Source organism: Lonchura striata, chromosome 1A (assembly GCF_050655825.1).
Source record: "Lonchura striata isolate lonStrDom1 chromosome 1A, ASM5065582v1, whole genome shotgun sequence".
Taxonomy (NCBI): Eukaryota; Metazoa; Chordata; class Aves; order Passeriformes; family Estrildidae; genus Lonchura; species Lonchura striata.
This window is the reverse complement of record NC_140741.1, coordinates 27,436,300-27,452,817: the sequence shown is the minus strand read 5'-3', so window position 1 is coordinate 27,452,817 and position 16,518 is coordinate 27,436,300. Positions and strand designations below refer to the sequence as shown.

The 16,518-nt window shown below is 47.1% G+C and overlaps 2 protein-coding genes across 2 annotated transcripts; one reads left to right on the top strand and one right to left on the bottom strand.

Annotated features, from left to right (window-relative positions):
- Nucleotides 1-3,018: 3,018 nt before the first annotated feature.
- On the top strand, nucleotides 3,019-5,562 carry RPS19BP1 (ribosomal protein S19 binding protein 1). Its single transcript, XM_021554027.3, has 4 exons — nucleotides 3,019-3,169; nucleotides 3,254-3,394; nucleotides 3,693-3,790; nucleotides 4,891-5,562. The coding sequence occupies exons 1-4, from the start codon at nucleotides 3,112-3,114 to the stop codon at nucleotides 5,023-5,025; spliced, it is 432 nt and encodes a 143-aa protein (XP_021409702.1). The 5' UTR covers nucleotides 3,019-3,111; the 3' UTR covers nucleotides 5,026-5,562.
- A 7,852-nt stretch (nucleotides 5,563-13,414) lies between these two features.
- ATF4 (activating transcription factor 4) lies at nucleotides 13,415-16,381 on the bottom strand. Its single transcript, XM_021553935.3, has 3 exons — nucleotides 16,175-16,381; nucleotides 14,864-15,178; nucleotides 13,415-14,352 (listed from the first exon to the last, which is right to left on the bottom strand). The coding sequence occupies exons 2-3, from the start codon at nucleotides 15,078-15,080 to the stop codon at nucleotides 13,505-13,507; spliced, it is 1,065 nt and encodes a 354-aa protein (XP_021409610.1). The 5' UTR covers nucleotides 15,081-15,178; nucleotides 16,175-16,381; the 3' UTR covers nucleotides 13,415-13,504.
- Nucleotides 16,382-16,518: the final 137 nt, after the last annotated feature.

Below are 16,518 nucleotides of genomic sequence, written 5' to 3'. Positions count from 1 at the left end.
GCCATGGAAGCTCCTCTAAAGAGAAATAGAGCATTTCATATGCTCTGCTCAGCATAAAGCAGATTTATCAGAAACAGGTAGTTGACTTAATCTAAGGTCAGCAGAGGATATTTTGCAGTTTGAAACATGGAGAAGACATTGTGTGTTCCAAAAGCCTACATTCTAGAGCTATAGTAGAAGTAACATATACTACACAGGCAAAACCCAGTTCATATTAAGAGATGATTTTACATCCCTAATATAAGCCAACAAATTTATCTTGTTTTGCAGTGCAGGGAATATGAGCATAATTCTCTATTAAGGTCAAAGAGCAAAGGAAGACTATGCACCTCTGTCTGCATGAGTGTGGCAGGTGTTGGTTGTACCAGAGCCACCCAGCAGGAACAGGACAGAAGCTGAAATCACCATGTCTGGTAAGACCAAACAATGCCTCCAGAATGCAGTCAGGAGAAACAGCAGCAATCATGCCCTGAGAAAAGCTGCCAGATCCTGTTAAAAGGAGATGAAGAAATGTAATGTATTAATTATAGGTACATGATTTCACTAAGTGTTAAAAACCCCACAGCCTATGTTAGACCGTGATCTTTGGCAACAGATCCAAGCCTGAGGAATACGTCAAACCATAAAGTGTGCATCCATTTAACCTCTGAGACTGTGCATGCAGTTAAAGAAAGTGCCTTGCTTTCCCTCTTCAGCAAAGTGACCCCTGTGTGCTCATTAAATTTTATTCTGCAGGTAATTGCTGACTAAAATCACAGCAAGTCTGCATCCAGCCTTGCTGGTCAAAGGAGGAGTTGCCTGCATTACGGGTCCTTGCTACTGAAGGTATTTAATAAGAAGAGACTCCGATTTTCTGAGACACCTACATAACTGAGAATGGTATTAATTGGCACAACAGAAATGGAAATGAGGTGGTAATGGTTTACTTTTGAGGTAGAAAAGGGGCTCTGTGTTCCATAAACAGGATAATGCATCAGTGCAGCTTCTATCACACTATTTTGTTGAACATGTTTTGCAGTGTTGGCCAAAAAGATGTTTTTCCGTCAGACGTCTGCATAAGGCATTTTATGAGGTTACAGTGTTCTGACACAAAGCATGTGTAACAATGTATTAGGTGTTCCCAGTAAATTATGTTTAATCAGTAGAATAAGCTGTCTTGAATATACTGTGTGATATGAAACCATGAACAGCTTACACAGAACCTGTAAATTGTATTTTAGGGGCTGAAATATAAGAGTGTTTGACTGATGAAGTATTTTGAAAATACTTTCCCCATGGCATTGGCAGCTATCATTTATCTCACTCTGACCAAGATGAAGATAATATGCATATACAAGCAGTAACAACTTTTCTGCTGATTATAATATTCTTTATTGTTCTTTTCAATTTCAGCAATAGGCTATTAACTCATGGCTTGTTCAGCTTCTTTACAAAGCTACAATAACCTCTTTGTAACTTTGTGAGCTTTCGCACAACTGTAAGGACAAATCTGGCAAGGCTGAGCAGGTTCAATTTTCCACCAGCTATAAACAGAAAACAAGAAAATGTGTTCTTGTTGGAGAAGTGTTTTGCATCACATATCCAGTGACTGTCCCTCCAAATCAATTTTAAAAAATAGCTCATTAAAGGGAAAACTAGGATTGAGACGTGACATGCTGAACAAGCATTAAATGGTTAATGCTCCCCAGCTCTGAAGCCAGGAATAGGCACCATGTAAGTCCTGTCCAGAAAAATGTATTAGCTGCACTAGCGGAAACTGACACAGGATGCTGATATCCATCCAGGGAGGGATTCAGAAGAGAAGGCACAATAAAAGACAGGCATTGAGGTGACATCTGCAGAGGCTGGAGAACAATTTCCAGAGAACCGCTGTCTTTTAATACACAGAGGTTTAACTGTTATTGGTCCCTATTATATGAGAAACAATGAGAGCCATTTGTATCCCTTTCTCCCTGCAGGACATGTCTGAGGGAGAATAAACCTCTTTCCTCCTCCAGTGTCAGCTTGTTACCGGCAGCACTGGTTATAATTGAATAAGCTTTATTCAAATGATAGCTAAATTTAGCAGATATTAGCATGAAGTCTCTAGAGGGGTGAAAACTGGAGAAGAAAGCTTTAAACAAATAGACTAAAGTAACCCTGAATAATATATGCAATTTATGGCAGAGTCAATTTCTCAGTCTGATGAGTCTAGCACAGTTAAATCTGGATTTTGGGGCTTTGCTGAGACAAAATAAGACACCATACCCTTTCCTCCTGGCCTGTGATGGCAGGACCTCTTGTCCACAAAATCAGATTCATTATCCAGTGTGCAACAAGCCAATAATTACACATGTAGGAGAGACTTGATTATTTATTTCAGGGTTATGTGAGCCCAGGTGCTCAGTGACATCCCCCAAACCAAGCACACCCACCAGACTTTCCACACCATCATTTATATGCAGAAGTTTAGGGTTTGTAGCTTTCCCCTGTGTTGTGATGAGTTAGTAGGAGTAATTACATAACCCCAGTTAATTTCTGTGTGGGCTCAGGGAGAGGGCCTTCACCTGGCCAGGGGTCTTTTTGACCTTTCAGCATGACTTTTAGTATTATAGGGAACATACATGGACCTTGAGTATTTTGCAAAGTTAGCAGTACATACATACGTCAACATCTTGATTTACTACATCCTTAAATGTTGTTAGTTCCAGGATATCCTTGAGTAAGGGATACAAATTGCTATCTGTTCTGATACAGAACATCCTGACTTACTACATCCTTAAAGTTTGTTAGTTCCTGGATGTCCTTGACTAAGGGATGCTGGCTGCTGCCTGTTACACCGATTAAGTCTTTTTTTCTTGCTGATTAGCACTGAAAGTATTGAAAAATCTTGCATCATCCTGACTTAAGATAATCTTGGTATTCACCCAATCTAGCCCCAGTCAGGGTCACCTAGAGCAGATGACACAGGACCATATCCAGATGATTTTTAATGTCTCCGGACACGGAGCCTCCACGAGCTCGCGGCGCAGCCTGTTGGGGCGCTCTGCCGCCCTGGTTTGGGGGGAAGCTCCCGTGTTTCAGCCGCTGCCGCCGCCGCCCTGAGGGCGGGGCGCTGCGGGCGGAGCGGCCATGGCGGCGTCGCTGCTGCGCCGCGGCCTGGAGCTGCTGGAGCCGCCGGCTGGGCCGGGTGAGCGCCGGGGCCGTGCGGGCGGGCGGAGCGGGGCTCCCGGCACGGCTGCGGTGCGGTGACTCCGTCCCTTTCCCGTTGCAGGCCGGGCGAAGGCGCCGCCGGGGCTCCGGCGAGGCCGGGCCGGACGCGGGGCGGCGGGCGCGGCGAGGCGGAGGAAGAGGGCCCCGGAGCCCGGCAGGAGCAAGGCCACGGTCAAGGGCAGAGTCGTGAGGTCGGCGATAGGTGAGTCCCGACACCTCCACAGCCCTCGTGCCGCGGACCCTTGAGGTGTCCCGTAGCCACGCTGCCGGTTGCTGTATCCATTCAATTCAACGCAATCCATCCTCTCCCATCCCCGTCCCGTTCTGCATGCCCTCTTGGTGTCGCTCACTTTAAATACAGCCTCATTTGTGGGCGCACCTCTATCCCTGAGCTGTAGTGGTGTCTTTCTCCCGGGGTTTTGCTGATCCTTCTGTGTGTCTCCTTGTGAGCTGCCTGGATGAGCAGCTGATGTGTTTTGTCGATTTCTGCTTTGCCTCAGAGGAGTACCATAAGAAGAAGCCTGTGAATCACTTGAGAGAAAACCTGAAGTACATGTTAAAGGGACGGCTTGTTGCAAACAAAGCTGTCACAGAACAAGTAAGACTGTGATTTCTGTTTGGGATGGGGGGTCTGTTTCCACTGAGGAACACAGGTGAATGAGAATCATCCCTGGATCTTCCAGATTTATACCTTGCACAAGAGAGTCAAGTTAAGTTTCTGTCTACTGATGGCCTTGAGGAATTTCTATGTGCCCTGGCAAAATAACTTAGTAAGCTTTAAACTGTTGTTGATATATTGCTCCCTGTGTTGTTTTCTAATACTAGTCAAAATCACAGAATCGTAGAACAGTTTGGGTGGGAAGGGACCTTAAAAGATCATCCAGTTCATCATCCACCCTGCCATGGGCAGGAATGCCACCCACTACATCAGGTTCCTCAAAATATCCTGACAGCTGTTGGCTTTTCTTAATTACCAAATATGTATTTCATAGTTTCAGCTGGCAGAGATGCCCTGGTTCAGACCTTCTCATTACTGTTCATCAAACTGGCCTTCTCTGTAGCAGGAGGCTGACTAATGAGGAAGCAGATCTGCTGCTAGCTCATCTAATAGGAATTACTCAGCTTCCTAAATGGTGTTTCTCATAACTTGAGAATTTCTTGAATGGTCTTCCCCAAAAGGTAGTCTCATGCCAGGATTTGAAGAGAAGAATAGTTGACAGTGCTAGAATCTTGAGCTGTTTTTATGAGATATAGGCTGTTAGCTTACATAAACAAAGTGGTTTAGGCCAGTGTTTCTCATGCTAGAGATTGTGACAGTGTATTAGAAAATGCTGAGGGAATTCCACAAGTTTGTTGGGTTTTTGGTTTGTTTCACAGAGGGAGGGAATAAAAAAGAAGGTCATAGTTTCAGAAAGTTCAGAATTGAAATCCATGTTCTTATCTCTGTCCCAATTAACTAGAAAATAGTTTTCATGTTTGACTTCAAATAACAAGTTGGTATCTGCTGTTGTCCCAGTGACCTCTTTTGGTTAACATCAGTAGTTTGCCTCTCACTTTTCTTTGGAGGCATTTTGGGAAATAGCAGGGTTCTTGTAGAACAGCAGGGATGCTGCAGGTGAGCTTGAAAATCATTGTTTTGCGATTTGGTCTGGATAACAATGACTGTTTTTTTTTTTTCCATTTCTATATTATCTGAAGGTTCTTGCTCAGAACAGAGGCAGGAAGTCCAAAGATCAGCCTCCAGAGAAGACAGAAAAGAAGAAGCCTGAAGGCACTGTGTTTACTGAGGAAGATTTCCGTAAATTTGAGAGGGAATACTTTGGGATCCCATAAACATCGTGACAGGGATTCTTGCAGCTCCAGTTTTTCTGCAGTTTCTCCAGTCTGGCTCTCAGGCCTGGGCATTTCCTTGGCATGTTTGAAATGGCACATGGGGGATGTACCTCTGCCAGTAAGTGCCTCTGTGTCAGACTTGCAGAGCAGCTCTGCTTCTGGGCAGAGCTTGTTACTGGCCAGCTAAAGCCACAGAGGTGCTCTTGGCTCTGACATGTGTTGTCCTTATAATTATCCTCCTGCAGCCAGCATGTCTTGCATTCTTGATGTAGGAGGGTGGACCAAGGCAAATAAAAATCATTTCCCCTGCCTCAGGGTATAAGGCTCCTGCTATCTGTATTATTTGGCAGGGAGCATTGAAAGTACTGTATCTGAATGGAGAAATGTTTTGGACCAGCATTAAGAAGGGAAGGATGCTTTGAAAAACTGTTAAACTCAAATAACCCTGAAGTTTGGGTCTTGATTACTGCCACTGTCAGGTCTGTCAGTCATTGCAAAAACTTTTTATATGTCGTTTGATTAAATAATTGTTGCAGACACTGTCTCTTTGCCTTTGTCACAAAGTGATTTTTATGACAGGTCATGAACATGAACCATGTAACTGCTATGATCCAGGCATTCCTCTCTTTAGGATGACTCAGTTATGTGAATGGCCTCTCCAATTCATGTTAACACATATATTAAACCATCTCTCTGACATGCTTAGGCATTCAAAGAGTGCAGGTTGGAATGGAGATGACTCCTCCATTTTGGCTACTCACAATCTTCCCTTTCTCCAAGGAAGAGCTCTCACACAGAGAAAGTTGTCCTTTGAATGTTTATAGCTGAGTGTCCCTCTGAGATTTATCCATGCCATCAAGGCACCACTGCTGAGTGTAGCCAGGTCCTGTAGCCAGGAGAGCTTGTGACCCAGATGTTAGTCTTGGCATCAAATTAAAATCTGAGCATGAGCTTGTGGTGCTGGGTTGAAGGGAAGTTGTTTTCTCTCAGACCAGCACTAAGTAGCCAGCTGTAAGAAACAGAAGGCCCTGCAGGTGGGAGTGTTGTTCCAGAAACTTCCTCACTAAACAACTTTAAATGTGCTTGGGTGGCTCTGCCACTGCCTTATCCTGCCCCTTACCTAAAAAAGATGGAAAATGTGTTCCCTTTCTTTCCCCTTGGAGAAAAAGCAAAACAGGTAAGGAGAAAGACTAATGCCAAGCTTTGGTTAAGCTCAGGAGTTGATTACAAGAGGCCTGTCTGACCTGAGCAGCAGCTGCATGATGCCAGCATGGGCAGGAATTCACTTATCCTTTCCCTACCCTCCAATAATAGTTCCTGGTGCTGTGCTTTTAACTCTGTCCCTCCTCTGTTGAGTTCTTTTCCTGTGTCTGCATAGGATGAAAGGTAACTTGGATATATGAGATCCAGACAGGGGAAATAAATAGTGAACATACTGAAGTGTGTGTACTGGAATTGGGTAATAGCACGTGTGAGGGGATTTATTTTAATAGGATCAGGTTCAGCTATCTGCAGCCAGAAGTGGTAAGTATGGAACAGTTCAAAAAACAATTCCCTTTTTTTAGTTTGTTCTTACTTCCAAAAATTAAAACATTAAAAAAAAAAAAGCTTCTTAAAAGAATGGAAGCATTATTGTTTGAAGAAATAATTGAGCAAAATGTGTATTCAGTACATGTCTACCTAAAACTTCTGCACTGTGTGCCTGCTGCGGTACATGTGAGCTGGTCTAACACAAGCAGCTCTTTGTGGAGCTGTCATGAAGATAATTATTTGAGTGAAAAAGCTGGCTGTGCTACAACTTGAGTGAAGGAGGTAGGTTTCTGGGGTGTTACTTTGTTTTAAGTTTTCATCTTCAGTATTTGGCATTTCCTATAATCCTACAGAAGTTCTTCATGTCCTTTCCTGCTCCTCCTCTACCCGTTCCTCCTACACATCCTTGTTTCTGTCATTGTTCAGTTTCTGAGCCCTTCTCCCACAGACTGAAGGAAGCAAAACCATCCTTCCTTGTTCCAGAAAAGGGCAGGAGGGTAATGTGGTTCACTCTCTTTGTGCAAAACCGAGCCTGTTTGTTTGCAAATGTAAGCAACAGGAAAGCTCTTCTTTCAAAGTTAATGAGGAACTTTCAAGTGAGGCCCAGAGCAGTTCTCATGGGGATAATAACACCCAGATTAGGGGAGTTTCAAAATTGGGTGTCAGCTCTTATTACTGGCTAGAAATACTATTAGGGCCAACATAAATAATCAACATACTTCTTGAAGCATTATGCTGTCAAGGAGAGTAAAGCTACCTGACAGACTGAATTTTGCCATTTGAAACTAAACTTGATTGTAGAACCAATAGTATCCTTAAATAAATTAAACTTTATTTTGTGGGAGGAAGAAAAAGAAGCAGAAGTGAATGGTGGCTCTAGAGATATCATTTGCAAGGGCAAAGATCTAACAGCAGCAACCTTGACTTTCCCCCTCTCTGGCAGGGTGTGAGCTCCTAGGAAAGAAGAGCAGTGCCGCCTGAATACTGGGTAGGTAAGGACAGGTGGTGCCCCGTGAGGGGAATGTCTTCAAAGGAGAGGGAAGAACAGCCTGTTACATGTGCCTGGTGTTAAGCTGAAGCCAGGCACCCTCTCATACTCCCAGCTGTCTGTCTACCCATGCCCAGAGGATGCCAGCTGTGCTGGGACTCCAGGAGGTGGCTACCTTGGAGCAACCACCCTATCCCTGTAAGTGTTTGAGGCCAGGTAGGATGGGGATTCGAGCAGCCTTTGAACAAAGGTGTCCCTGGCAGGGGGGAGGGAATGGGATGTTCTCTAAGGTCCCTTCCAACCCATATGGATTCTGTAATCTTGGCGCTTTGCAGCCAGACTTCTCTGCCTGATGGAAGAGATAAGAAGGAGTCAGAGAAGCAGCAGCTGCCATAGCTGCTTTTCCTAGTTGGCTTCCAACCTGTTTCCCACGCTGGAAGCTGATGGGCTGCAGGCCACAGCAACCTTTGGACCTGCTGGGCAGCATTTCTTTCCCGCGCATCTGCGAGCGGCAACACGGGGACGTGTCCCACTGCTGCCGGGCCAACGCCGCGTGCTCACTGAGCTCATCAGGCTGCTGGCTCCCTTCCCAGCTCTGCGACACCAGCTGAGCATCCTGCAGCAGAAAATAGAGGTAGCTGAGCTAGGCAATGGTGAGGGTGCCATCTTACAGGGCGTCTCCACCCACATGCAGCAGGGAGGCAGAATGGGCAGCAGTAGCAGCAGCTTTAATACGAATGCAAATAAAAGCTCTGGAGTGTTATTAGTGTAGAACCTTTCCAGGGAAACTGTTTAGAATAGCTCCCATATGCTCAGCCTTGAGCTAGCTTACTGTGAATAAGATTCATCAAGCATCTTAATGGCCTATTGCTCCCTTGTTATGTGAATGGAAAGCAAAAAAAGGAAATTTGTTCTGGTGGGTACAAACTCATGTAAGCCCATACAGCCTCTGCTGTATCAGCAAGTCTCCACTTCCTTGCCACAGAAAGCAACAGCAACTACTACTAGTATTGTGTGTGTGTCAGAGAGGAGAGGACTGCAAATGTAAACCAAGAAAACACATTTGTTCAGGACACCAACTTCTTACCTCTGAAATGGCACAGCAGTAACAAACCTGGCTGCCAATGAACTAGCTCAGGCAAATGAGATTGAAAACAGTGAAAAAGCTGTAGATGAAAATCAAGGGGTATGGTCCTAAAAACCTTAGCCAATCTTATGCTCGGGGTTTTTTTCTGTGACTGCTTTACATTTCAGTCTTGCTGATGATCAACACAGCATCAGCACCTACAGCACTTACAGGCTCCTGAATGCCTCAGGAAGAGGACTGGTGATTGTAAAAAGGGTGCACAGCAGTAGGGCCCTGAATAACTCAGAAAAGTTACAGTGAAAGAAGTTCCTTATTTTGAGACATGAAGACCCATCAATTCAAGTCAAAATGAGGAGTGTGAAAGAAGGCAGACTGCCTACTTACTGTCTGCTTACAGCTCAAAATGTGGAACTCCAGCCAAGGCAGACTGAAGGGTGGTAGGTTGGAGGGGGATTAAAGGTTTGCATGTCTATCTGTAGTTATGTTAAATAGGATTAACAGATCCAACCACTAACTGGTGGGGGTCGGGGACACAAAAAGCATGAAGGTTGCTCTGCAGCTGTCTAGAGGGTTACACACTCCTTTTTCTGAAGAAATAAGCTGTTGGCAGGGCTAAGCAGTAACATAGCCATAGCTCTGTCCTGAGCTGCAGTGTTTGCATGCCAGCAAGATCATTTATTTCCTTTAATGTGAGGCAAAGACCAGAACTCTTTCTCCACCTGCCTGCACACTGCAATGGAGATGCAGAGGAGTTTCAGGACTAGGAGATTCTCCGTCCTATATAAATTCAGCTGACACATCTGCTGCGCCTGGAACTCACTCCTGCCATTCCTTCAAAGGGTGTGTGTGTGCAAAAGAGAGGAAGACAGCAGCTGAAGGAGAAATGAGAAGTGCTCACTTGGAGAGCACCTCTGTAATAGGGAAACTGGAGCTTGTGGGTGCAGCCAGCTTCCTTCTTTTGGTGACTTCATTCACTTCTGACACTGCATGACTGCACTGAAAATAATGCAAAGGCTGCAATACCTGGGATACCTGAGCAGTCAAAATAGTATTGCCTAGGTCAGTGGACTGAATTTCTCTGTTAATTCACAGCGCCTGAAGCATTTCAATGAGAAAGTCAGCAAAGGTGAGCACTTCTGGACCAGCAAGAGATGTGCATGGTAAGACCCCAAGATGGCCTTTGCACTGGAAATGAAGTGTAACAAGAGTTTATGTGTAGCACGGCATGGCAAGGCTGTGAATACAGCAGGACAGTGGAAGGTAGGATATCCCCAGAAGCTACTTGGACCATACTGAAAAAAAATTAGTATGCACAAGATGGAAAGTATGCCTATAGAAAGGACAACAGAGGTACTTTTTTTGGTTGTTGTTGTTTTTTTTTTTTCCCTAAGGCCTAACTCTATGGGAAGATAAAAGAAAATTGGTATTATTCTGGCCAAAAATGTATATATTCCCTACCCCCCAAAAAAGGCTATGAATGGACTACCACTGTGTGAAACTGCATCAGAATAAGCCACATTTTCTTTCTATAGTCCAGCTTGGGAGCACTGGAGGAGCATTAATCTCCCGAAGGACAGCCTGTCCTTGCAGCTATTTCTGGGCTTTCTGCCAGGGCAAAAGCTATTTGAAAGACTTTGTCATCATTCTTTCTTCATTCCCCAATACTGCAGCTGTGGATTTATTTTTGTAAGCTTGCTGCAAAGCTGCATCTGATTCTCCACACACGCATGTGAAGAAGTTGTCTGCAGTGATGGCTTCCCCTTTTCCTTTTGAAAGAGAAGTGTGTGCACCTGGGTCTCTCTAAAGGCAGGGTGAAGAGGAAGGTAGTTATAGATATTATGATAACAGCAGAAACAAGCTTATGAGAAGGGACTTTGGGAGCAGTGAACTGTAAGAGGTTGTTTGGTTTTGTGGGGAAATATTGGACTCCTGTTTACCATGAAGCACAAAACTGGCTGAGGGATCAGAGCCTGAGTGTCATAGTGAAATCTACTTCGCTGCCCTTAATTCAGAGGCAAAATAACTGAGACAAATGCCATCAGCTGTCCCAGCTTCAGATTCAAACAGCTTTTATATAAACACAGATTGGGGAAATGATGCTGTTTCCAAGGATGTAGAAGAACTAGGCTCCTCCAGGGGTAGGTAAAGCCTGCATTTCATGCACTACAATCTAATTCTGGACACGGTATCACACTCCATGCAAGCTGCAAGGAATCAGTGGAAGCACATTTGTTCTGTGAGGCTGTGAGAAAAAGGAGAGAGCTCCTGCAGTTTGAAAAATATAAAGGCAATTATTAGGCAGGAAGCTATCAGACTTTTTACCTCTGTGGGCTGGAGCTCGAGACAGTGTCCTGGGCGCTCCTTGGCTCCTGCTGCAGGCTGGACAAGCTGCTGGGCTGCAGAGCAAAGCAGCCTGATGCTTGGTGTGCCTAACTGAAGCCTGGAGGAAAAGTCTTGATAAAAAATGCAGATGAAGAATCAGCCCTGATCTCCAGCCCCTGTAAAATCTTAACTAAGTTACTAAGTATGGAAACACAGCGTCATTTCAGCAGGCATTGCAGGAGATTGCCATATGGGCTGCCTCTGCAAAGCCACAAGCTCGAAGCCTCAGCAAGCACTGACAGTGCTGACTTGCTCTTTAAGGGCAGGTTTCTGACTCTCCTGCAAAGCCCACACACAGCTGCAGAGAGCAAAGCAGCATGGATGCATCATGCATTCCTTCTCACCTGCTCCAGCTCTGATCTTCCTTCCCTGGAGTGAGTGTAATTGGGTAAATTGGACCTGCACACCCTCTGCAGGGCTGTAGAAACCAGGATCATGTACTTACTGGCCAGCTCTGACACTGTTACTAAACACTCAGACACTGTAGCTAATATTTGTTTTAGCCACAAGTGGCTTACAGACAGCCCTGCCACGGGGTGGGGAAGGGATAAATGTGCAGCCAATTTTTCCAGGCTTCAGAACTGAGTAAGAGCAGCAGAACACAGGAGGTGTTCCCTCAGCTCTGGCTGTTGCCAGGTGTAAGCAGAAGTTGCTATGGCTCTAAGGGAAGAGGAGGTGGTTGCCCTGTGGTGCAAAAGGGGGAATCGGTATGAGGAGGAGAGGAGGGTTTTTCCCTGCACAGGGAAGCCACCAGCTGATTAAATTAATAGCCACTTTTCTGTGGATCAACTGAGACCAAGTGCAATGTCACCTCAGGTGCAAATTTGACCAAAACCTTGGAGCTTTCTGCCTCTAAGTATCCCCATCCTCAACCTGGCTAATGCAGCTGATTTGAAGGAAACCTATCACATTAGTCTACTTCCTAAACCACAGCAGAGTCCCTTGTCCCTGCTTGCAGTCTCTAGTTTGCAGTGCGTCTCATTCATACAGTACATGGTCACCAGCCCTTACCCAGGAGGCTTGAGACTACTCAAATTGTCTGAGGATACCGAGGAGAAGGTCTTAGTTATCCACTGCTTCCACAGTGTGGCATGAGCCCTAACTCCTGATGGGGAGCCTTCTTGTAATTTAAATAGCACCCAGGCACAGCTGTAAGCACAGACAGGTGCCACTGAGGGCCTGGCCCACTCAGCCCTCCACGGCAGCAACCAGCTCCTGCTGCCAGCAGCACCATCCATCCATGGGCTGGAGTAGCCTTTGCACACCAAGGTCCCCAGCACACAGCTGTTATCCCACCTCACCTAGCGGCTTGGGCAAAGAGCTCAAATGCCAGAGACCTCCAGCACCAGGAGGCTACAACTGGAGAAACCATTCTCCAAGGTTTCCTTAAGGACCTTTTCCCTCCCCACTCCAGCACTGACTGGAGCCCTGATGTCACTGCACTACAAGTGTGTGCCAGCCAGGCTCAGATGTCCAGCACCTGAGCCCAGCAGCTCAGGAAACCGCACTAGCGGCATGTCCACATGCCAAAGGGATTAAGCAGTGTTAGATGGGAGTATGAGCAGCCAAAAAAAAAAAAAGAAAAACTGAGCACACATGTAGTTAAAAACGGCACATCCAAAGCCCTTAACACCACCCCCACACAAACAGATGTGCTGCTCCAGCACACCAGTACCTTCCTGCGTAGCTGAGGCAGGACTAGAGCTGAACTAGTTTTATGGACCAACTCAGCTATAGCCTTAGTTAAGGCAAATTTATCTTTAAAATTTGACTCATGCGTGGCTGGCTGAAGCAGCACTTTCACACTGGTACAGGAACGTGACCCATCAATAAGAACACTTCAGAAACCCCATCGACCTGGCCCAGTTCACACCAGCTTGACAGGGCCAGGCTCATGGTTTGGGCACTTGGGTTGCAGTTAACCCACAGCAAGGGCAGCAAACACTTGTGCGTGTTCTGGACTTGTATCCTAGGAAGCTTTCTCAAACCAGTGTTCACAACTTCATTTTGTCCCTGGACCTTTCCCCCCCTTCAAAGAAATATCAAAGTCTGAAAATAAGCACCTCCCACCACATAGTATTACTGACCTTTTGTATTCCATCAACTCTCCAATCTTGCTGGTTTCAACTGTCTTACAATTTGCTGAAAACTGAGGCACCTCAGTGTGATGCCCTTACTCCAGAATACAGGGAAATTATGGAGGGCACAGGTCAACTGAAACATTTTACACACGCTCCAGTTCCAAGCACTCTGCACTTGCACTGTACCCACCACCCAGAACAAGCAGCACAAGTGACACACTGCTCTCACTAGACACACAACAGCTTGTTGTGCTTGTATTTACACCTAGGTGTGGTTCAAGTCATGCTGGTTTTACAGGTACCACTCATCACACGCCATCATTGCACATTTACTACAAAATCATTTATTAGACAGCAATACACAGCTTTAGCAGGCAGCTTATATACAAGCACACAACACTGCTGACTACCCTACTCGGGGACTCTAGCTCTTTTGCCCTTGGCCTTGCGGACCTCTTCTATCAGATCTTTTAAGTACTGAATTTCCTTACTAAGGGAATCTGCTTTCTCCTTCAGGGCCTGGTTCTTCTGCTCCAACTCTCTGCACTCCCCAGACAGTGCCTCCTGCTCCGCCCTCTTTTTCTGCCGGTATCGTGTGGCAGCAGTCTTATTCTGCTCCATCTTTTTTAGTTTCTTATCTATTTTCTTTTCTCCTTTCACCTTTGCTGACACTACCTTCTCTGCAGGATGATCGTATGGTTTGGACCGCACAGAGCCACAGGGGGCATCTGCAGGGAACTGGTTGCCATTGGGGGATCCAAGTGAATTGGTGGGGCTGTGTTGGGGGGTTCCCAGGTAGGAGTCTGGGCTCATGCATATTCCACTATCATCAGAGTGGTTCTCATCCTCTTTCTCAGACTTGGTGATCACCACCACAACAGTGGGGTACTCCCGTTTTCTTTCTCCTTCCAGAACATCCACTTCGCTACCTAGCTCTAAACTAAATGAGTGGTCTGGAGTGGAAGTGAGAGACCCTGGGGAGAGGGGAAAAGACCAAAGGGAAGTCAATGGGGCCATTGGATCTGCTCCAACAGGGGATTCAGGGAGATGGGTGATTACATTATTTATCAGTGGAAGTTCTTTGTTGTGAAATTCCTGGATGGTAGCATTAAATAGATCACACGTGTCTTCCAACGTGGCCATCAGCTCGTCTGGTGAGACGGTGGCTTCCAGATGTTCCATACCTAACAGGGCATCAAAATCAAATTCCTTCAGATCCATCTTCTCCACCATCCACTCCATGCCAGAGAAGGCATCCTCTGCACAACACAGAAAGTAAATTACCACTTCAGTAAACCATCACACAGTGCAACTCAAGCTCATGAAAAATCTATCAGTTTATCATCTTGCATGTTTCTTCTCTCACGTATTACAACACTAAGAGTAAATCATCAGGAAAAAACTCTTTCATTAAGCTCCTTAAAACTGCAGGGTACAACATTACCTCTCTTGTGACATTCCAGCCCTCTTATTTAAATACCAAAAGAATTCAAAGACATTTGCAACACACAACCATGCTTTCTTATTGTTACCTCTGCCAAGAAAGAATACCATTGACAGCTGGTGTGTTATTTCAAGGCCAACAGAAGAGGCACTTTACCATAACCAGCAACTATGTCCAGAATAAGCAGTGTAGCATACACTCTTTCCAGGCCCAGATAACACACGTGAGATTGCATTCGGATTTAAGAAAACCTAGCAATTTATTTTTAACTGGAATGTTGTGGTACTATGAATTGGCGTCCTTTATGAAAGTAAGTAATACCTTACCCTGACTGCTATCTATGGTGTTGCCTAAACTGTCCACAGCAAGCCAGTTGGAGGAGACTGCCTTAGCCTTGTCGCTGGAGAACCCATGCGAACCGAGGGGCTCGGCCACCTCCAGGTAGTCATCTAGGAGTCCCAGACTTTCCTCAGCCACCGAACACGGCTGGCTGAAGGGGGATATTGAATCCCCCAACAGCATCTCGTTGTTCAAGAAGCTCATTTTCGTCAGCTTTTAATGCTTTGACGTCGAAGGATGTAGACAAGTAGAAGGCTTTTTCGTCGACTACAGCAATGCTGCTGTGCGATGCCGTGAAAAACCTGCAAACAGAACTCGCACCCATCAGTATTTGGTTTGACCAACACATTGAATATTTTAACCGAGGGCAGCTCAGTGAGTATGGCGGAACTCCGCAGATTATCCCGCTTCTTTATTTCTGCGCGGCTGCCGCACGTCCCGCGCCTCCCCGAGGGGCCGGCCCCGCCCTCCCGCCGCCATTTCGCGGTCCCGCCGCCATCTTGTGCCCTGCCACGTTTCCACCGCGGCCGCGGCCCGCACGGGGCCGGTGAGCGCAGACCGGGGCCGGTCAGCGCGCACCGCGGCCGGCACGCACGGGGCCGGTGAGCGCAGACCGGGGCCGGTGAGCGCAGACCGCGGCCGGCACGCACGGGGCCGGTGAGCGCAGACCGGGGCCGGTGAGCGCAGACCGCGGCCGGTGAGCGCAGACCGCGGCCGGCCCGCACGGGGCCGGTGAGCGCAGTCCGCGGCCGGCGCGGCATTCAGCACCGCCGCCGGTGACCAACAGCCCCCGCCCGCCCAGCTGCGATTATGGCACGTGGGCCCTGGACTCAAAACCCTACAACCCCCAATGCCCCGTTTTCCCCCACACACAGCCGCGCTTTCCCGCGCGAGAGCAAGGAAACCCTCCCTGGGAAAGTCCCCGTACTCCCACAAAAATACCGGACAGTAGGTTTACGTAAGAAAATGGCAAACTTTTTCGAAATCGAGGTTTCTCCAACGATAGGAAACGCAGAGAACTCCTCGTAAATTCTTTCTAAAGGGCATTTCCTGCTATTTCTGACGCTCGCCGCACCCGGGGATACTGAGCTCTACAAGGATCTCCCCACCTGGGAGGCGTAGCTAGGTAGTTAATGTATTAATTTGGTATACCTAGGTATTTCTACCCGCTCCCCGTGAGATCAGAACTACCACCACGGGCGCAATAAATCCACCCCAAAAGCCCACTTCAAGCGGGTAAGAGGGCGCCTATCAACACACAGGAGACGGAGCAGCCGTCCCTCACAGACGATACTCACGCCATGGTTGCAGATGCCGGGGGTGTGCTGAGGCCGCCGCCGCTGCTGCTGCGCCTGCTGCACTGGCCGATGCCGCCGCTGGCCCTGCCGCCTTAAAGAGCCATGGCGGCCGGGGAGGGGGCTGCTCGTATCCGCGCCGCGCGGGAGGTGCTGCGCACACCGAACCAGTCACGCACACAACCTCTTCTCACGGCCACAGGAAACAATGAGGTGGCACCGGCGCCGCTCCGCTCTTATATACGAGACGCCTCGCCAGACCAGCTGCGGCAGTGAGGTATCCTTCCGCCGAGCATGACCTGCCTCTCACCAGCAGCTAAGGGCTTGTGGCCTGTCTTTCTGGGCTT